At 39.9% G+C, this 21657-nt stretch overlaps 1 protein-coding gene across 1 annotated transcript in view; it reads left to right on the top strand.

Annotated features, from left to right (window-relative positions):
* The first annotated feature begins 13156 nt into the window (after positions 1 to 13156).
* The window catches only part of NIBAN1 (niban apoptosis regulator 1), a 137985-nt gene continuing 129484 nt past the window's right edge, over positions 13157 to 21657 (top strand). The window contains exon 1 of the mRNA XM_079107750.1: positions 13157 to 13368. Coding sequence (XP_078963876.1) covers positions 13314 to 13368 — 55 coding nt within the window. The 5' untranslated portion in view covers positions 13157 to 13313. The remainder of the gene's footprint in view (positions 13369 to 21657) is intronic.

Consider the following 21657-nt stretch of genomic DNA (forward strand, 5'->3'; position numbering starts at 1 on the left):
ATTCTTCCTTAGCTATAAAATAGAAATAATCTCTACCTTATATTGTTGAGAATAGAAAATGCATTAAAGTGTCTATACATGCCCAGTACACTGTAGGTACTCAATAAATGTTTCAGTCACCCTTCCTTCAATAGTTCTCAGAAGGGCAGCTGGAGAGAAACCTCAAGCTCATGGAAAGGGTAAACAGATGAACCTCTTTTTGTCTGTGAACTTTCCATGAACCTTCAGTATCTCGTTCTTTCTTTTGTATGTCCATTCATTCATTCATTCATTCATTCATCCATCCATCTATTCATACAATTGTCCTTCACTGATGATATCATGCTTCAGACATGGTGACAGATACTGAGGACACAACTCTGACTGCTCACTGGGGTCCTTGTCCTCAGGGGGCTCACAGAACATGCTAGGTGACCAGGATCACTCACACATAAGACCAGATAGAATGGAAAGGGGTGCCTTCAGGGTTCTAATGGTTTCTCGTGTAATTATCAAAAGGATAATAAAAATCCAGTAGATATAATACAGCTTAAAAATACAGCATGTTAAAGTGAAAAGTAAGAACAGTAGTTGATAAAATGTCTTAATGATAAAATGTGTGTCAGTGATCATTGTTGGTGTTTGTAATATCCGTCCTTATGTTGTAGTAACATGCCTTATCTTTTTCTCTTTCATTGCTGGGGATTGTACCTATTATGTATCATTTTGAATAGCCAACTTGAACAGCTTCTACTTTAAAATTTGTTACTTTGATAATCACACCAAATTAGGAATGGTGATAATTGACATCCTCTGAGTGGAAACTTCTGTCCTTCAGTCCTCGGAATGACTTTAGAATTCTCATCTTGGGAAATGGGAAAACAAAGAGTTTGAAGCAGGAAACCCAATGCCAGAGCCTGTCCTTTTAATCAGTATCTTGTAGGGGAAAAATTTAAATGTCACAACATGCTGAGACCTTACCTTGTGTGTGTGTGTGTGTGTGTGTGTGTGTGTGATCACATTTAATTTAATTTTATTTTTTGCATGTTGCAAAAAAATATGCAATACCCTTATCTGGCTCAAGATTTTAAAGATACAAATGGGTATTCAGTGAAAAAGCTCTGTGTAATAGGTTCTCTACCTACCTGTTCTCCCTCCCCTAGAAAACCAATAAACTTTTATGCATATATTAATTTCTCCAAGTTTTGCACTAATGGTGGGCTACTATGTGACCCTATTCTCTTAAAAAAATGTATCCTAGAGAACTTTCTGTATTTTTAGTTTTTCTACATTATAACACAAAATGCCTCCTCATTATCTTTTCATGTTTGCCTAGTAGTCTATTGTTTGGATGTTAAAATTTACTTACTTGGGCTGTGGTTATGCTCAGTGGTTACAGCTCAGTGGTTATAGCACTTGCCTAATGTATGAGGCACTGGGTTTGATCCTCAGCACCACATAAAAATAAATAAATAAAAATAAAGATATTGTGTCCATCTATAATTTTTAAAAATCCTTTAAAAATTTTACTTACTTAGTCTGTTCACTATTAATGAACGTTTAAGTTTCCAAAAATTTATTTTTACAAAAATAATTTTGTGTTCCTCAGATTGTAAGTATGTAACAACAGATTAGTTTCCTTGTTTAATCTGTACAATGTTTTAAAATTTATGATTTTGAACATATAATACACTTAAATGTTTATAAATATATTCTATAAGAAACTGTACATGTTTTACAAAGATTTTTTTCCCCCTTCTTGTCTGTTCCCCAGCCTTCCTGCTATAGGAAACCAATGTTACTAGTTTCTTGTATATTGTTCCAGAGATATTTCTCCATATCCTCCTCCTTTTTTTTTTTGTTGGTGGTGCTGGGGATTGAACCCAGGGTCTTGTGCATGTTAGGTAGGTACTCTACCAACTGAGCTATATCCCCAGCCCCTATATCCTCCTTTATATAAGTCTTAGCATGCTGTACATATTGCATCTTGCCTTTTAAACTTAATACTAAATCATGAAAGATCTTTCCATAGTAGGACATAAAGGAATTTTTTCTTTCTTTTTTTTTTTTTAAGTAGCTACATAGTATTTATATTCAGTTTTGTGATCACACCAACATTATTTTAACAACATTTTTTTTTTGGTATCTATGCAAAAGTATTTTAATATTGTTAGTTTTCATGATTTTTCTATTCACTTTCCAATTAATCAAACATCATGATATGAAATGATGCAATAATTATATAATTAGATAGCATATAAGTTGGGGATCTCATATATGTGTGGTCTAACTTAAGGCCTCTGATTTCTAACAAGGACACCAGATGATGTTAGTTTCTTGACCATCTGGTTTTATCTGAAGACCATCATTGTTTTTCTTCTTTCTCAGAATGCAACTCAAGGAACTAAAACCATTCTCACTTTATACTTAATTCCAAACACTAACATATCATAGCTTTGATAACTTATATAAGATACTACCATGGACAAGGTTATCAAGCAAAAATATAACAATTTGTATACAGCAACACATAGTATACAGATAACATTCAGATTATTTTTTAAGGATTATTCCAGTGTAATTCACAGAGAAATTTTGCCCATGTTAAATTCTCCATTACAATACACATAAAGAAGAAGAAAAGAAGAAAAGAACCTGAAAGATCTATTTCAACTCCTTTGTTTTGCCATTCAATAAACTTTGGCCAGGAGCTACAACTGGTCTTCTTTTCAGCAAAACCACCAGTGCTAATTTCCACGTTGGTTTGTAGAAAAAGTATTCCAGAAACACTGGGCATAAGAAATCTTCAATGAAATATTTTTGAACTTTCAAATATAAAGAAAGAAGCGCTGACTAAAACAAACAATTCTCTTCATTTTTAAGTCATTGTTTGAAGCTATCTTATACCCTGCCATGTCCTCCCAAGAATGTTTTAACCTGCCCCTTGATGGACTTTTTCCTGGACTTTCAATCTTTGGCTTTTATGAAGAGTGCCACAAAGCATAACCTTGTGCAAGTGCCATTTTACTAGTATACAAATAGCTGCATAGGATACACCCCTAACATGGGCTTGCCACTCTGAGGGGGAAGAGATATTTGTAATGTTGATGAATACCACCAAACTGCCCTTCAGTTGTATCAATTTACACTAGCAACAGTAATGTATGAGAAGACCATTGCCCTAGACTAACTACCCTAGGAGAGGATGTGAACATACTCTCTCAGTGTAGTTTTAAAGTGGCAGTCTCAATTTAAGACTAAGTTGAACATCTTTTTGCATATATAAGAGCTATGTGGTTTTCAATGTACCCAGTCAATATCCTTTAACATTTTCTATTTTGGTGGTTGTGTTTTTTAATAGACTCGAGGGAACTCTGTGTTTGAAAAAATGAGCCCTTCGTCTCTGTTTCAAATCACAACTTTTCCCACTTCATATTTGTCTTTCAACGTGTTATATGTTTTAATGAAGGATTTTTAACGTTTTTTGTCGACGTGCCCATCTTCCTGCATTAGTCAGCTTTGCTTCACTGTGACCAAAATACCTGACAAGAACAACTTAGAGGAGGGAAAGTTTATTCTGGCTTGTGATTCCAGAGATTTAGTTCATGGTTGGTGGAGCCCATTGCTCTGGGCCCGAGTGAGATGGAATGTTATGGTGGAAGTGATGGAGGAGGGGTACTTACCTCATGGCAGACTGGAAGCAGAGAGGGAAGTGGGGAAGGGCCACAGGGAAGAGGCACCCTTCCAGGGTGCCAATGACCCGCCTCCTCCAGCCACGCGCCACCTGCCTACAGTGACCATTCAGTTACTCCATTCAAACTAGAATGGACTGCTGAGGTTACAGCTCTCACCGTCCATTCGTTTCCCCTCTGAACATTCCTGCATTTACATGGGAGTTGTTGGATGCCTCATATCCAAACCACAACACTTCCTTTTTATGGTTTCTACGTTGGTTGGTTTTTGAATATTTTATTATGTTGCTAAGTAAATTGACATCTTTAAAACAAATCAGAGCTCTTAAAAACTTTGCAGGAAGTCAAAAAGAATATGATGGACATAGGTAAGCATGACCTCCCCTCTTCTCTGCCCGTTTTCTCCTCCTTTTATTCTCTTTGAAGTGCTATAGCTGTTTTTCTCTCCATTGAATACATCAAGCTCATTCCCTTCTCAGAAGCTTTGCTCTTGTCTTTGGAATATTCTTCCTCCTACTCTTGCATGGCCATCTCCTTCTCGCTCACCCGCCACTCACATCAGAGTTCTGCACTGGGTAATTTACCTAAATCATGTGGGTCTCCCTCCATCTCCTGTCATTCTCCAGACACCATTCTTCATTAGTATTTTCCTAGCATCGTTTATCAGGACCCCAAATGATCTTATTTTTTTCATTTACATGTTTTGTCGTCGCTAGAATATAAGTCCCTTGAAGACCAGACTTTGCTCTCCAGTATCTCCATTCTCTGAAACATGCCAGATATTTATTAGGTAAGGGGCACCCGATAGATGTTTATTAACTGTCTACCACCTTTATCTCTGTTGTGTGCAGCTGATTTATCTCTTTTGTTCTCCGTTCCTTCACTATTAAGATGAAGAAGCTTGAAAAAAGGTCACTTGAAATTCCCTGTGATTCGATGCCCTTGACTGTGTCCTAGAACCTAGAGCAACTACAGAAAGAATCTTGTTGTGCCAAAGATCTTTATACCTACTGTAGAACACTCATTCATGAAGCACACATTTATTGAGTATTCTGCTGCACATTAGAAATGACCCATATCCATTAAGATAAAATTGCAGCTGTCTCAAAAAACAGACAAAAATCAACCCCCACACACAAACACACACTGACAACTCAGGAGTTTGATGCTATTCTTGCTCTCCAGCAGGTTCTCTGCTGATCCTTTTATGACAATTTTCTCAACATCGCTTAGTTTATGTACACTGGGTTCTAAATTAAAGTTATTATAACTCTTATGGTAGCTCATTTTCAAGAATTTGAAGATTAAGTTGTAAAATCTATATGGCTATAACTTCAATAATACCATGTAAAGCATGGCCATTAATGCTGTAGGTTTTCTGTTAATCTGATTTAATTCTAATCCAAAGTCTGCTATGCTTCTTCATTTAAATGCATCATGACTTGAGCTAAATTTAGAATTATTTGAATCTAATTAGATAAAAGAATAAAATGAGGGTAAGATGGGACTCTATCTATATCTATATATATATCCGCATCATGGTATAAAGCAGGATTCCTAATTATTTTGCCAAAATTCAAGTCAGATGCTTTTAAATCTAAATCGGAATTAGTATATATGGATAGTCAATTATTAATCAAACGCCTAGAATAAGTCCAAACTGACTATAAAGAATGATAAATTACTGAGCAAAGTCAACTGTCATACATAGTAACTGCCATTTGTTGGCATGTGCTGCAAATCATTTATGGAAAATGTCTGCTTTTATTTGCTTTAGTCAACTGTATAAAAATATAATATAGCTATGAAATATCTTAATCTTCATACAAGCAAGCCTTATTTTTGTCAAAATGGTTTTGGTTGGGAAAGAAGACAGAAATCCACTTTAAATTTGCTTAACAAACAAAAGCAAGGAGAATTTATGGTTTCATATAACTGGGTGAGCCAGGACTCAACTAACGAGATGTCATCAGAGAAATCTTTCCTCTCAATGAGACTTTCTCTTTCCAATGGACAAATGTCCACTTAGCAGCTCAAGATTCATATCCTACCAGTTTATCAACCAGGGGAACCCCCGTCTTCTTCAATAGCTGCAATACGGATATCCCGGGCAAGATCCTTGTTGGCCTGGTTTAGAAATAAGCTAGCAGAGTGTGTTTTAAAGGGCCCCAAGCTTCTAGATTACACTTTAAAGGGCCCCATGCTTCTAGATTACATTTTCCTTCTTCTTCTTCAAACATAATTCTGGCTGATCCTAGTTCAATTTTAGGTGGAATGCAATCTGATTACATCGATTCACCTTAAGGTATGCGATATAATTGCTTTATCAGCTGTAAGCTAAATGAATGGAAAATTGGTACAATGTCATAAATGGGAAAAAGAATTTAAGTGGGGTAGATGAAGATAGCTTTAAACAAGTACAGTACAGTAAGTCATGCCAAAGGAGGGGGGCGATATTCTTTCCATACACACGCTGTGAACATCTCTACCCCACTCTCCACACCATTTGGGAGAATAAATATTCAGAGGTATATGGGGGTGGGGAATAATATGGTAAGGGTCTGCCCTCAGGTCAAGAAAAAGGGACACGTGATGGGCCATCAAAAAGCAATAATAAGCTGGATGCATTAGTGCACACCTGTAATCCCTGCTACTCCAGAGGCTGAGGTAGGAGGACGTCAAGTTTGAGGCTAGCCTGGACAACCTAGCAAGACCCTTTCTCAAAATAAAATATAAAAATGGACTGGGGCTGTAGGTCAGTGGTGAAGCAAACCTGGGTTAAATCCTGAGAGAGAGAGGGAGAGAGAGAAGAACAAAAATCGGGCTTTACAAAGTACATTCAAATTCATGTCAAAAAAATTCATGTGAAAATGTGTATTACACACAGTGAGTACAAGTTTGGACTGTAAAAATAGACGTATACCCCAGGAAAAGGTGTGTTCCAGAAGGGCAATTCATTTGAAAAGATTTATTTTAGTACTTGTAAGAAATAGATGAGTAATACTAAGTGACTGATAAACTGAGGGACGTACAGTCAGGCCAATCCGGTTTGGACCCCAGGCGGTGTAATTTACCCTTACTGCCAGGTAGTCTTGGCCCCGCACGGAGTATCACTGGTGGTCCAGCAGGTGGCGCTCTTTCCTAGTACTGTGCACTAGTACTGAACACAGTGTTCTCTCAACCCCCACAGCACAAGGTAGTTCAGAACTTTGCCTCTTAAAGATCCTGTAGAATTCTGGTTGTCTTTGGCAATGATATGGCTATAGTTTTTTACAAAGGCAAGTGTGCTGGTCTTTGACAGATTTGAAGTTGTGTGCCTACACCTTTAAATTTCTCTTTGGTCTAAAATTTGTTACTCTTAGTTCTATGCCTTTATTAGTTTCTACCAAAGCATTTACACTTCTACTTGTGTCTAAGGTCTTATGCAGTGCTAGAGGTCCACATAAAATTGTGAGGATTCATATTTGAAAAGTGCATTGAAGGAGCATTTCTCAACTTCAAAAAAAAAAAACAAAAAACAAAAAACAGATGGCTTCTTTTTTGTTGTTTGTTTTTAGTTATACTAGGAACACAAATGACTTTTTAAAAATAAATCCTGTGCTTATATTCCTAAATGAACTAACATTTGATTATCTACTGTTATATTTTGTATTAATAAATCTCTTTTAATCCTGCAGCAACGTACTTTAGATTTTTTATCTGTACATTACAATTATACATGATAGTGGGATTTGTTGTTCTGAATTCCTCATGCACGTAACAGAATTCGATCAATTTCACCCCCTCATACCTCCTCTTTGTCTCCCCTCCTCCCTTTTCTGGTCCTTTTCCTCAACTGGTCTCTCTTCTATATTCATGAGATCCTTCCCTCTTTTTTCTCGTTAGCTTCTACATATGAGAGAAAACATGATCCTTGACTTTCTGATTCTTGCTTATTTTACTTAATATAAAGTTCTCGAGTTCCGTCCATTTTCCTGCAAATGACATACTTTTGTTCTTCCTTATGGCCGAGTAGATTGTGTGTATACACAATTTCTGTATCCGTTCATCTGCTGACAGATATCTAGGCTATTTCCATAGCATCCTGACTTTAATTCTTTAGGATAAACACCGAGGAGTGGTATAGCTGGGTCATATGTGGTTCCATTCTTAGTCTCCTGAGGAATCTCCATACTGATTTCCATAGTAGTGCAAATTTACAATCCTACCAATAGTGTGAAAGTGTTCCTCCCCCCTACATCCTCTCCAGCATTTATTATTATTCGTATTCTTGATTTTTCAACTCATTTATTTTATTTTTTGTGATATCAGGTGTTATGGTTTGGATGTGAGGTGTCCCTCAAAAGCTCACGTGAGACAATGCAAAGAGGTTTGGAGAAAAAAATGATTGGGTCACAGCCTTAAGCTAATTAGTGAATTAATCCCTGACAGGATTAATTGAGTAGTAGCTGGAGGCAGGTGGGGTGTGACCAGAGGAAGTGGTTTGTTGAGGGTGTGGCTATGGGGTATATATTTGTATCTGGAGAGTGGAGTCTCTCTCTCTGCATCCCAATCACCATGTGAGCTGCTTCTCTCTGCCACACTCTTCCACCATGATGTCCTTGCCTCACTTTGAGGCCTGAGGAATGGAGCCTGCTGTCTGTGGACTGAGCCCTCAAATAAACTTCTCCTCCTCTACAGTTGTTCTGGTCTGAAGAAAACATCAGGGATCAAACCCAGGGTCTCGCACATGTTGGGTGAGTGCTCGACCACTGAGTTACACCCCAGCCCAGTCTGTCCTTTTTTCTAATAAAAGTTTATATCCGCTGGATCTCTTGCAACTTCCTCTCTGAGAATTGTCGATGAGTAGAAGTTGGATTCCATTTTCTACATGTACCCTCTGGAAAAAATTTTATTCAGTTCAGTTTTCTATAGTTTGTACTGTACTGTGAAACAAAATAAAGATTTGAGATAAAAGAAGCACATTCAGGGGTTAAAACAATGAATTCTGGAGCTGGAGCAGACAAGTCCAGGGCTCCAATAACCTTAGATAAATTCCTTACATTTCCTTTTCTTTTTCTTTCTTTCTTTTCTTTTTTCTTTTTTTTCCTTTTGGTACCAGGGATTGAACCCAGGGGCACTTAACCACTGAGCCACATTCCCAGTCCTATTTTGTATTTTATTTAGAGACAGGGTCTCACTGAGTTGCTTAGCACCTCACTATTGCTGAGACTGGCTTTGAACTCTCCATCTTCCTGCCTCTGACTCTCGAGTCACTGGGATTACAAGCCTGCACCACTATGCCCTGAAAATTCCTTACATTTCTTAATCTTGGTTTCCTCATCTGTTAAATAGTAATAATAATGCTTATCTGCATTAGATTTGTAAGATTAAATTACATAACTGATGTAACCTACCACATGTACTTACCAATTAGTCAAGTAAAGAGTTCCTATTCCTTTATTATAGAACAATATGAGGTTCTCAGGGAAGTACAAAGTCTGAGACCATCCCTGCTCTGTAGATGGTTAAATACCCCAAGAAACAGATGTTCCCACTCAAATGAGAACACAGCTAACAAGCTCATAATTCTCCTTGCAAGGGAATCCCCAAATACGTATACTTTAAGGTATTAAATGGCTATTAAACTAATTTTGTCCTTAAAAAGTTTATCTAAATGGGTGAATTTTATGGTATGTGAACTATATGTCAATGCAGATGTTAAAGTCATTATTTTGGTGAATGATATAACCTGAAAAAAGTGGTCATAAGAGTATTTTAATACAAAATATGCTGATACAGTATGGAAATGAACATTGCATAGAAGATTTTCTAAACTAGCTGATTCCAGTCACATGAAATTCAATCTGGTTTCTAAAGTTATTGAATTGCTTGGAGATTCACTTTTAATGTGTGATTAATAAAATGATGCCCACATAGGACTTGCAAATATTAAATACTATGACTAAAATAATGAATTCTTTAATTTTTCCTATAAACCATTGGGAGAAAAGGAATTTTATTTGTTTTGGGAAGAAAACGCAGCAGTTTCTTTCTTAATGCAACACAATGATTTTCAAGATCCAATTAACATTTCACTTTCTCTAGAAAATTGCTTCCTTGGTCACTCCTGCCCTCACTGATGATCATCTTGTGCTCTCAATGCTCCTGGTAGGCATTTTGCAAATTGGATTCTGATCAACAGCTCATGAAGTGTTATTAGTTCCACTTAACTGATGAGGAGACCGAGGTAAGTGCCATGGTTTGGATCTGGGATGTCTCCCAAAGGTTCATGTGTTGAAGGGTTGGTCCCAGATCCACATGTGGTGGAACTCTTAGGAGGTCGGGTCTAATGGAAGGAGGTTGGGTCCTTGGGGGTGTGCCTTTGATGGTAATATTTGGGTCCCAGCACCTTCTTTCTTGTTGCTTCCTGGCAGCCATAGGTGAGCCGCTCCTCTGCCACACACTCCTGCCATGATGTAGTGTGCTTCCACATTCCCAAAGGAATGGAAAGGCAATGGAACCATGAGATCATGGTCTGACACCTCTGAAATTGTGAGCCAAAATAACCTTTCTTTCCTCGAAGTTGATTACCTCAGGTATTTTGTCACAGTGATAGAAAGCTGATTAACACAACAGGCAAGTTAAGCAACTTGTCCAGGTGATGTGGCAAGTTAATTGTTCAAAGTTGGAACTGCCAGGCTATAAACCTGTTAATACTACACCATCCAAATGCTTTCTTGTACCTTATTCTGTATGTCAATGCCAAAATGAGGAAAGAATGGTAGATTGGAATAATCAGTCTTTTCTCAGAGAATTCCTAAAGAAGAGGTGATAAGGTAAAAGTATACTTCTATAGGGAGATCCCAATTCGTTTTCTTCAGCAATAATAATTTTCTGAGACACAATTACAGCAAATTATGTAATGAAAGAGGTTACTTTTATTATATAAAGTGAGAAAATACACTTCATTTTAAGCAAAACTAGAACTTTGACAACATTGACAGAAGAGCTGAACACTGAATAGTTTAAACCATTGAGTAGGTATCTGGACATGCTCTTTATTCATTGAGAACACAGTATTTGATGAGTCCAGAGTTTTTTTTTTTTTTTTTTTTTTCAATTTTTAACATGCTTTTTTTTTTTTTTTGCAGTTTTTTTTTATTGTAAACAAATGGGATACATGTTGTTTCTCTGTTTGTACATGGCGTAAAGGCATTCCATTTGTGTAATCATAAATTTACATAGAGTAATGTTGTTTGATTCATTCTGTTATTTTTTCCCTTCCCCCCTCCCCTCCCACCCCTCTTTACCCTCTATACAGTAGTTCCTTCCTCCATACTTGCCCCCCTCCCTAACCCTAACTCTAACCCTAACACTAACCCTTCCCTCCCCCCATTATGTGTCATCCTCCACTTATTAGCGATATCATTCATCCTTTGGCTTTTTGAGATTGGCTCATCTCACTTAGCATGATATTCTCCAATTTCATCCATTTGCTTGCAAATGCCATAATTTTATCATTCTTTATGGCTGAGTAATATTCCATTGTATATATATACCACAGTTTCTTTATCCACTCATCAATTGAAGGGCATCTAGGTTGGTTCCACAGTCTGGCTATTGTGAATTGAGCAGCTATGAACATTGATGTGGCTGTATCTCTGTAGTACGCTGATTTTAAGTCCTTTGGGTATAGGCCAAGGAGTGGGATAGCTGGGTCAAATGGAGGGTCCATTCCAAGTTTTCTAAGGAATCTCCACACTGGAGTCCAGAGTCTTAATGTTTTATATTTAATTCATTCATTTCTTCAGTGATTATGTATTGAGCACCTACTACATGCCAGGTGCTGATCTAGACATCTGAGATATATCAGAAGACATAATAGACAAAAATATCTGCCCTCAGAGAAAATAAAAATGAAAAAAGAAAACGTGTTTAAAAAAAAACCCAAGAAAGATCAATGACAAAGAAAATTCCTGACTTCATGGAATTTATATATAAATAGGGGAATATATGTTAGATGATGCTAAAAATACGAATAAAAACAAAGGAAAGGCTGTTGTTTAGCCCTGCATTTAGACAGGGAATCAAGGAAAGCCTCTCAGAGATATTAGCATTTAAGTGGAAACTTGCTTGAAGGGAGAGATTTAGAAAGTACCCCGTGGGACTCTCTGGGACAAGATCATTCTAGGCACAGGAAAAGCATGTGCAAAGGCCCTGAGTTTGATGTGTCACAGAAAAAGCTAGAAGGCCCATGTGGCTGGGGCAGAGAGAGGAGGGTGGCAGGTGGTGGTGGGTGAGGTCAGAGAGGAAGCCAGGCCTAGGCTGTGATAAGTGGAGGGCATGGGAATGGTTGGATATTGGACGTATTCTGCAAGTAAGACCAACAGGGTTAGTTGATGGATTGGAAGGAGGGGAGTAAGAGATCTGGTGTGAGATGTGAGAAATATCTGCGTTCAAGTGCTTGCTGATGAACTTCAGAGGCCAGGACGGAGAGCCCCCAGAGTTCTTCTCAGGCTTGGTTGTGGTGTATGCAGACCGTTTGACCTGGAGGTTAAGTCAACAGGAGCTGCTAACATCTGACTGCTAAGTATAGGATGAAGTCCTGGTGACCCTTCTGCCACGCTGATCTGGTTTGGGAGAGGCAGCCAAGTCAAATAGAAGTTGTGGGAAAGAACAAGGGCCCTTTCTAATGACCCACTTTCAATTTGATAAGGAGAGGACCAACCTAAAGGTCTTGTCTAATCTTCCATCTGGTTTTAGGAAGTTTTAGGGCTGGGAGTATAAGCCTCAGCCTTAGTTCTTCCTTAGATTTGAACAGTTCTCTCTCCTTCTCCCCTTTCATGGCCCACCCTATCCTTGGCCCAACTTCTCTGCTGCAGGAGGAGATCCTCACTACAGGTTCTCATGCTCCAGCGTGCAGAGGAACTCCCTGGAGGGCCTACCCCACTGAGCTACACTCCCAACCCCTTCTTTTATTCTGAGGCAGGGTCCAACCAAGTTGTCCAGGTTGACCTCTAACCTGTGGTCCTCCTGCCTCAGCCTCCTGAGTACCTGGGATTACAGGCGTGTGCCACCGTACATGCTTCCTTGGGACAGATCGCGGGGTCCCACTCCCAGAAGTTTTAATTAGAGTGAAGTGTATGTATGTGTTTGGGGGGTGGAGAGGGAGGGTGCTGAGGTTCTCAGGTGGGCCTTGAGAAACGGTGCTTCTACAAGATGGGGTGCAAACAAGGGAATCTTGACTTCCATCTGGTGCGAGGTGAGTGGGGAAGGTTCCAGCTCAGGGAGGTTTACAGTCCACCGGGAAATGACCCTCTAAGATGTCTCCGGGCTGCCCCCAAACTGGTAAAAACGAGTGAAACTCGGGGAGGAGAAGGAGCGGGACTTCTCTCGGGGTTAGACTGGCCGGGAGCTGAGAAGAGAGGCGAGGGCGGGAAGACAGGCCGGGGCCGGCCCCCAGATCCTCAGAGGGCGCGGACCTGGAGGAGGCGCCCCAGAAGGCGACGCCTCTCGGAGGAAGTTTGCCCTTTAATTACAGAGCCCGGTTCCCGTCGCATCAGCCTTCAGAGCAAGCCGTGCGCACCGTCCTGAGCGGCCAGTCCTGTCCCGGGCGCGGGCTGGGAAGTCGCGGCGCTCTGCACGCCCCGCACAGCCACCATGGGCGGCTCGGCCTCCAGCCAGCTGGACGAGGGCAAGTGCGCCTACATCCGAGGTACAACCGCCTGCCGGGGCCCTGGGGCCAGCCGGGTCGCGGCCGCCCACCTGCGCGACGCCATGGGCGCGTCCCCACCGCCCGGCCAGGCTTCCTATTATAGGCACGAGCGCAGCTTCGCGGCGCACGGCCTGGGTGGGGACCCCGGGTGGCGATGGCTTGGGACGCGCCGCAGGACGCTGGGGAGGGACGCAGGTGCAGGATGCCGGGAGGGGATGCCGCTCCCCTGCTCCGCCCGCCTGGGTGTCCGTTCGGTCCCCCGCGAAAACTCCTGGCCTTCTGGTACCTGGAGCTGGATTTAGTTCTGAGCAGTTCTGAACTTGGCCGCAGAGAACAGAGCGGGGATGCCCCTGGCCTCGGAGATTTCCCTGGGGATTCCCGGCCGCCAGGCAGACTTTCCGCCTATGTCACGTTGGCCCGGCTTGGTAAAATGAGGGTCGCCACAGCTTCACTTGAGCTTCATCGGCGCTGGCAGGATCATTTCATCAGAAGCAAAAAAGACAGTGTCGCTAAGTTCCCGGGTTGTAGGGTTCCCTTCCCTTCCCAGAGATGGGGGCAAGCAAATGAGGAACCTGGGCAGGTTTTGTAAGAGTTGCTAAAGTTATTGATGGAGAGGAGCTCATTTGGGGAGATCGTCAGAGATAAAGTGACTCAGTAAAGAGCCAGAGGCAGAAGAAACCAGAAACCAAACTGAACCCAAACGGCAGGAAGTGATGAGTCTTTATCTCCTGGTGTATTTGCCCTCAACCATTACCAAACGTTCGGTGATCTTGTAGATTTAGGGGTGTGTGTGTGGTGGTGGTGGTGGGGAGGTTGTATTTTCTGTCTTCTGAAATTCTTTTAAAAACTAGTTATAACACCCTTAAGTTTTACTTTAATTCTTCCCAATACCTCTGTCTGGTCCTTGAACTTTTTCTTAAGAGAAACACACTTGTTTGGTGTTCTTTTTCCTTATTTGTTTTCTGTGGGCACCACGTTTAAAACCATTTTAAAAGGATATCAGATCAGGGCACTTGAAGGGTAGTGTACTGTAATTGATTTTCCAGATTCCTGCTCTGGCGCTTTTGAAGGTAGAAGATCATCAACGATTGGTACTGTCAGGGAATAAAAAGTGATCACATAACCCTTTGCTATTGTTTATTAAAGGGGGCAAACCATGGGTGTTTTGTTTAGCTAAACTAAGCCCGCCTGGAGAATTTAGCAGCTTGCTTGTTTTCACCAGTATGTAGGGCAGAAAGATGTAGCAGAACTCATAAAGAAGGACTTGTATTTGGCTCTTAGCAACATTATGTTTATGGCATTTATAAGAGTTTGTTTCACTGGCAAGTTTCAAGGCACCTGAAGTTGAAACAAAGCTATGTATACTAATCATCTGAAATTCAGCAATACGAAGATAAACATACTCGAAGACTTCAAGATCATGAGAGCCGCGGTGACTGATGCAGGTATCACACTCATGTAAGAACATATTTCCTCCTTTATTCAGAAATAAATTATTACACATACAAAATGTTCAGGGTGCTTTTGAAGGACTTGTAATGGATGCATTTGGAGGAGTAAAACTGTAACAGATTATGTGACCGCTGGGTTTAATTTTATCTCCTCTTTCTGTATTTGGGAGGGACTTTCAAGGTATGTGTCATGGGGGAGGGGAGAAAAGAGTTAAAGTCAGAATACCTCCAGAGAAAATGAGACATGGCTTCATGTGAGATCACTAGTCTTGCCAAAAGAGAAAGGAACTGGAAAAATGCATGGTGTTGTGAATTGTTCTTGCATGAGCAAATGCAGATCACGGGGCTGGGAGTTCTTGGTGGTTTTGAAGCCTCGGGTCCCTGAACAAAACCATAACCCTGTTTTTACCCCTTTGCCCATCCCGTAGCCTATAAACATTCTCAAGCTTTGATTGAGTTGTAGGCAAAACAATGGGAGGTATGACTGCAAAGTTTAAATACAATTTTATGAACTGTTTCCTCCTAAAAAAGCCACCAGTGAAATATGAATTTGAAAGCTCCTGTAGCCCAGGCAATAACTTTGTTTCAGGCCAGATACATTTTGTTAATATGGAGAATGACTCGTCCACATATTTTGAGTTTTGTTAATTTTAGTTTGAATGTGTTTTAAGCATCTGCACTTCCAATATGCTAATGACTCAATCCGTGTGTTTCCTTTTAGACAAGTCATTTAACAGCTGCAGTTTGCATTGTGTGCCTTAAAACTTTGGGTTCATTGTGACCTGTGTCACGTGATTGTTTTGAAAACACATCTTTTATTCGGATTTAGTCAGTGTCTAGGTAAAGAGATATCAGATGCATTAAGAAGTTACTTCATTTCTGAAAGTCAGTTTTGAAGATGAGGATACCTATTTTTCTTAAAATGGACTAAATTTTAGTATGGTTTCTAAAGACTTTTGGTACCATCCCATGATACGATGTTTCTATTAATAAATAATTCTGAGACCAACTTGTCTTCAAAGTCCTTATTAGCCTTTAGTGATGCTTTTAGCACTAATCTACAAGGATTTTCCTTTTGTGAGGAACAAAGCTCATCCAATCCAGACATTAATGGTCAATTTAAGATGTTTTTCTCTTTTTATTCCTTATTTTTTTCCTTTCAAAACTTTTGACATGGCTAATGTTCAACATCAGCTAAAAACAAAACAAACAAAAACAAAACAAAACAAAATAAAAAACACAGACTCCCAAACTATAATCGGTTTTCCTGTTTAAAGTAATGATTTTATTTCCTTTTAAAAATTACTATTGAATTTTTAATGAATCAGAAAGAAAACAAACCTGAAACTCTCCCATGTAAGAAGTCCTGTAGAAGGTCATGAAAATACTGGAAAATCAGTGTTTCCACTGAGAATGGTGACACACAGGAGCTGGATGGGGCTGGGGGACCCTTTTAGGCCTGCTACCTGCCAGTACTTAGGAAAAATCATTTTTTTTTTCTTTAATTTACTACTCCACAGCCCGGAAAGGGCCCAGGAGCTTATTTTGAAATGTTTATTAATGATTTGACGCTTCTAAAGTAAGAATTGAGTTTCAGCTTAAAAACAGCACACATTTCTCTTGGTGGACTGCTCCCATATTGACACCACCAGTGGTCAGCTTGGGCGGCTTTAAGCTGATAAGTGTCTGAGATGAAGGCTCACCTGGCTAAGTAGAGGATGAGGAGAGCCGTAGCTGTTGTAGTCTACCCAATCTTTATGCTTACTTCTAGGCCACACTTTTGCTGCTTCTTCCATGTAATTTGTTGATGGGAGGTGGGTATAAGAACTGTTCTGATTTATCAAGATAATTCTTATGACAGTGACTGTAGAGTCCGAGTTATCTGACAAGTAGTGGCAGCATGCTGAGATGGAAATGTTAGGATATGGAGTATGGTAGACGCCATATCCCTGCCAGATGCCAACCCAGCCTCCTTTCTCCGTTCCTCTTTCTAACAGAACCCCATTTGGCCGTGTGTTGGAGAGCCTAGCCCCTTTATGGTCCCTGAAGGGTGGGTGCTGCTTGGCTTGGACCTCAGTGCACTTGCATGTGATGTGTGAGCTGCTGTTTTTGTCTCGATGAACGGAAGCCAGCTAGCTTAAAGACAAAGTCATTACTGGACAGAGGTTATACGTGCAGCTCTGCAAAGCTGAGGGAGCTTCTCTGGCTTTTCATAATTGGTCAAAATATTAATTTTATTGTTTCCATTTTTATTGGTGCAGTATCGTTATACATAATGGTGGGAGTCATTGCTACCTATTTGTACACGCCCACAATATAACAGTATAATTTGGTCAATATCATTCCCCAATATTTCCCTTTCCCTTCCCTCCTCCTGAGGGAGCTTCTCAAAGGGAAGCTAGAGTCCCGCATGCTTTGCTCATAGCCTGCTTGTACTACCCCTGGGTTTTTCCTGTTATGTGAGATACCAAACTCCCCCTGAGCTGGGGTAGTAAAGACTGCTGATTATCTTCAGTATTATTCACTCCTGCTGTCTTCTATCATGGAAATTCCACATTTTAACTGACCCCATGAACCCCCATAATAAACTTCCAGGTTCCTTTACAACAGATGGGGTGGACTAACTGAGTTTTGGCCAGTGGGATATAAGCACAAGTGTTGTATCCTATTTCCAGAAAGTTGACATTGAAAGGGACGGGTGTGGCGCCCTTTGTCCTGTCCCCCCGTACTGCTGGCTGGACTGTGAATGTGCCTGCCGCAGCCATCTTGGATCATGAAGCAGCCTTTCACGATGTTTGTGCAGAGTGAAGTTACTGTGCCAAAGCAGGCCAGGTTCCTGTGGAGTTCACTGAGTAGAGCCTCCTTAATGAGTTCTGGAGTACTTACCCCTGACCTTAATAAGAGAGAAATGAGTTTCTGTCTTACTTAAGCCAGTGTTATTTGTATTATTACTGTTTTCCACAGACAAACCTTATCTGTTCTTTGTGGCCAAAAGTATCCTAGCCAGTGCACTAAATGCCACCCTATTTTCTCTTTTAAGAAAAATGAATGCAAAGAAAGTAGAAAGCAAATAATGATTATACCATGAGTTTTTGACTTAGGTCCTAATTTATAGAAGTGAGAGAACTCTTCTGAGAAGCAAGGAATTGAAGCTCTTCTGGTAAGACTTGGGGGTTGGGGGAAGAGGAGGGAGAAGAGTGACCAATATATTACTTATATATATATATATATTTTTTTTTTTTTTAGTTGTTAATGGACCTTTATTTATTTATTTATTTATTTATTTATTTATTTATTTATTTGTGGTGCTGAGGGTCAAACCCAGGGCCTCACACCTGCTAGGCAAGCACTCTACCACTGAGCTACAACCCCAGCCCCAATCACTTTATAATTTTATTTTAAAAATGCCTTCAAGCATGCCAAACTATTGATGAAACTACCAGGAGTTTTGAATAAGGAACACTGCTGCAGATAGGGACTTCCCAGGGTTAGCAATCTCCTTCCTTCAGTCTTCATGAATGGAAACCAAGATTTTGGGAAGGAAAGCTCTTTATGAAGCACCAAATCTAATGTTGGAAAACCATAAAACTTTTTCTGAGAGTTTCTTTTTTCTTTTTTTTTTAATGCAATCAAAAAGAAAGGAAAGACAGCAGACTGAGACAAGTGAATATTTTCTCCCATACTGTGGAGGAAGCAGTGACCTGGGCTCTGTGAATTCTAAGACAACCCTTGGTGAGCCTGGTGGGTCTGAGGCTGAATCAAGACCTGGTCTTGATGGAACACTTCCTTCTGCTACAAACTGACGGCGAAGGGACCACACCTTCAAGGGTACTCTAATAATCCTAACTACTAAGGTGACAATAATAATTTTCATTGCTTTATTTTTGCTGTGGACTACTGAATGGACTGTCGTTTTGCTGTACTGTAATCTTTGGGAAAGTCTGAACTGGAATCACAGGTAGAAGGTATAACAGCAGGAGTGCATTTTAGTAGTAGCAGTAGTTTCTAATTTAATTAAAATAAGTGCACTGTGAATGTTTTATAAAATATACAGTGGGAATTACAATAGTGAATTTTGAACTCTTAATTGGAAATTTAAAATTTTTTTGTCAGGAGAGCTAGAAAGAAGCAAAGTCCAGATAACAATTGGCTCGTGAAATGGGAAATGAAATCATAAGTGAAGATAAAGGATGATGGAAATAAAAGCATCGTCCATCTGCTACAGTTTGTTTAAAGCACTTTCTTAAATCATAGGACACAAAGACTGAAGTTCTAAGTTTCAAACTAAAATGCTCTCACACAACCAAACAAAACCCCAAATGCAATGCAGATTTTTGTCCTTTGAAACTGGAAAATTCATTTAAAAAAGAGACTAGCAAATTGTTGCCAGTAAGAAAATGCAAGCCAGCTTTTAAAAATACCCCTTTTTTGGTACTGTGTGTTTTTTCTCACTTGGAGGAGAGAATAAAAGGTTTAGAGATATGAAAGCAATTTATTCAGTTTCACAAATTGCAAGGTCTAAGACCCAATGAAGCTCATATTTCTGTGCTTGATGTTGTATGGAAGAAGTCTATAGGAGTAGAACAAATGACTGGTTTTTGCTAGTAGCCCAGAAGTGATTTTTTTTTTAAAGCCCATAGTCTGAAGGAATTTTGGAAGAAGAATAAATGTCTCTATGCCAAACCATGTGGATGTTTTTCTTATTCCTTTTTAAAAACTATTATTATTTTAAAATAAAACATTGGATCAGAAAACCACATAGAAAAGATGCATAGCTTAATGGATAATTATAAGGCAAATATCCGTGTAGACATCACTCAGGTCAAGAAATAGAAAGACCCTCAATGGCCATTGCTGAAGCCTCTATGTGTTGTGTCCCATTCCAGTTCTCGTCCCCTTCATCTCTCTAAAAATAAACATTATTTGCAGTATTCTCCTGTGCAGCAAACTACTTTAAAGACACTGGCTCTATCAGCGTATTTATTTGTCCACAAATCTGCTGTCTAGACTGGGTCTATCTGTGTGGTTCTACTATTATTTTTGCTGGTGGTCCATCCTGATTCAGTGGCAGATCAGCTGGAGACTGGACTTAGCTGGGAAGGCTTTCTTTATCTCCATGTAGTCTTTCTACATGGTTTATCTAGTAGATTACCAGACTTTTAAAATAGTGGAACGGTGTTTGCAAGAATGCCAAAGCGGGCTGGGGAGATAGCTCAGCTGGTAGAGTGCTTGCCTCGCAAGCAGAAGGCCCTGAGTTCGATCCCCAGTACTGCAAAAAAAAAAAAAAAAAAAAAAAAGCCAAAGCTTCTGGAAGGTGCTAGGGCTTCTTATGGCCTGGGTCTGGAGGGGCACGACATTACTCTGCCATCTTCCTTTGGGTAAAGCAAGTCTCAGAACCAACCCAGATGCCAGAGGAGGGAACCACACAGAGGCATGAGTACAAGGCGGGTGGTGATTTAGGGGCCACCCTAGTCACAGACTACTCATCCTAGATTTATGATAATAACATCCTCAGAATTCCTACGGCTTTGTCACTTGACCATGCATTTCTAAACACTATAGTCTTATGCTCTTAAAAAACGTGTCTTTCAAGTCTCTCTCAATCTATATATTGTTGAAGGATCTGGGCGGTTTGACATGTGATTTTCCATGATGTAGAGTTTGTTCCTAGTGTGGTTCCACCCATTTCTTCTATATTTTCTACAAATAGAGAGATCCAAATAGTTGACGCCAGACTTGATCCTCAACTTTTTTTTTTTTTTAATCAAGACGACAGGTGTTGCTGTTTTCATTTGATGGCACACAATATTCAGTTGTCTCTTCTTTTGATCTTGGCAGCCATGGATGCTCATTGCCAGGACTTATTAATTCACTGAAGATTGAAAATGATTTTTTTTTGGTACTGGAGTTAAACCCAGGGTTACTTAAACACTGAACCACATTCCAGCCCTTTATTCATGTTTTATTTTGAGACGAGGTTTTGCTAAGTCCTTAGGACCTTGCTAAGTTGCTAAGGTTGTTCTTGAACTTGCTATCCTCCTGTCTTGGTCTCCCAAGTCTCTGGGATTACAAGCATGCACCACCATATCAGGCTCCAAAAATGCTCTATTCTTTAAGTCTCTTTGTAAAAGAAAGAAAGAAGAAAATATCTTTACCAGCCGCCTGGCTAGTAGACGTCCCTGACATCCCGTTGATTAGAGTTAGGCACAAATGTCTTCTCAAACCATTGCTGGCAAGAGTATGGAAGTATCATGATGTGTTAGACCAATCAAAATTCACCTCCTGAATGGGGCTGGGGCCACTTTTCTGAAGCATATGGCTATGGATCATGGATAGCTGAACAAAATCAGGTTCATTTATAAGGAAGAAGCATGAATGGCTATGGGGTAGGTAAGCAACATTACAAATTTTTATAAATGTCAAGAGGGGAATAAAAATGGAATCGAGATAGAAAAATGTTGGTAGAGTGGGAAGATGAGACATATGTAAGATACAGTGTTCCGGAGGGTCATTAGTTGCTCTCTGTGTGAAGAGCAAAGGGAAGGACGCGGTTCCTGACCAATAAATGTTAGTTTAAAAAAGGAGAAAAAGATTTAAAATCTACAATGGATTTCTTACAAAATACAACAAATATTGAGTTGTGAAGCAAGTTCAGGATGTGATGATATGATAATAGAGCAGGAAAGAGTTCTTGCAAATTAAAAATCTGATGCTCAAAATTTTAAAAATATAGTTGGTGCTTTGGAAAATAAAGTTGAGAAACATTTCAAAAAATAGAATACAAGGAAAAAAGATGGAAAATGCACAGGTGTGGTGGTGCATGCTTGTAATTCTAGGG

The sequence above is a fragment of the Sciurus vulgaris genome (assembly GCF_902686455.1).
Source record: "Sciurus vulgaris genome assembly, chromosome: 12".
NCBI lineage: Eukaryota > Metazoa > Chordata > Mammalia > Rodentia > Sciuridae > Sciurus > Sciurus vulgaris.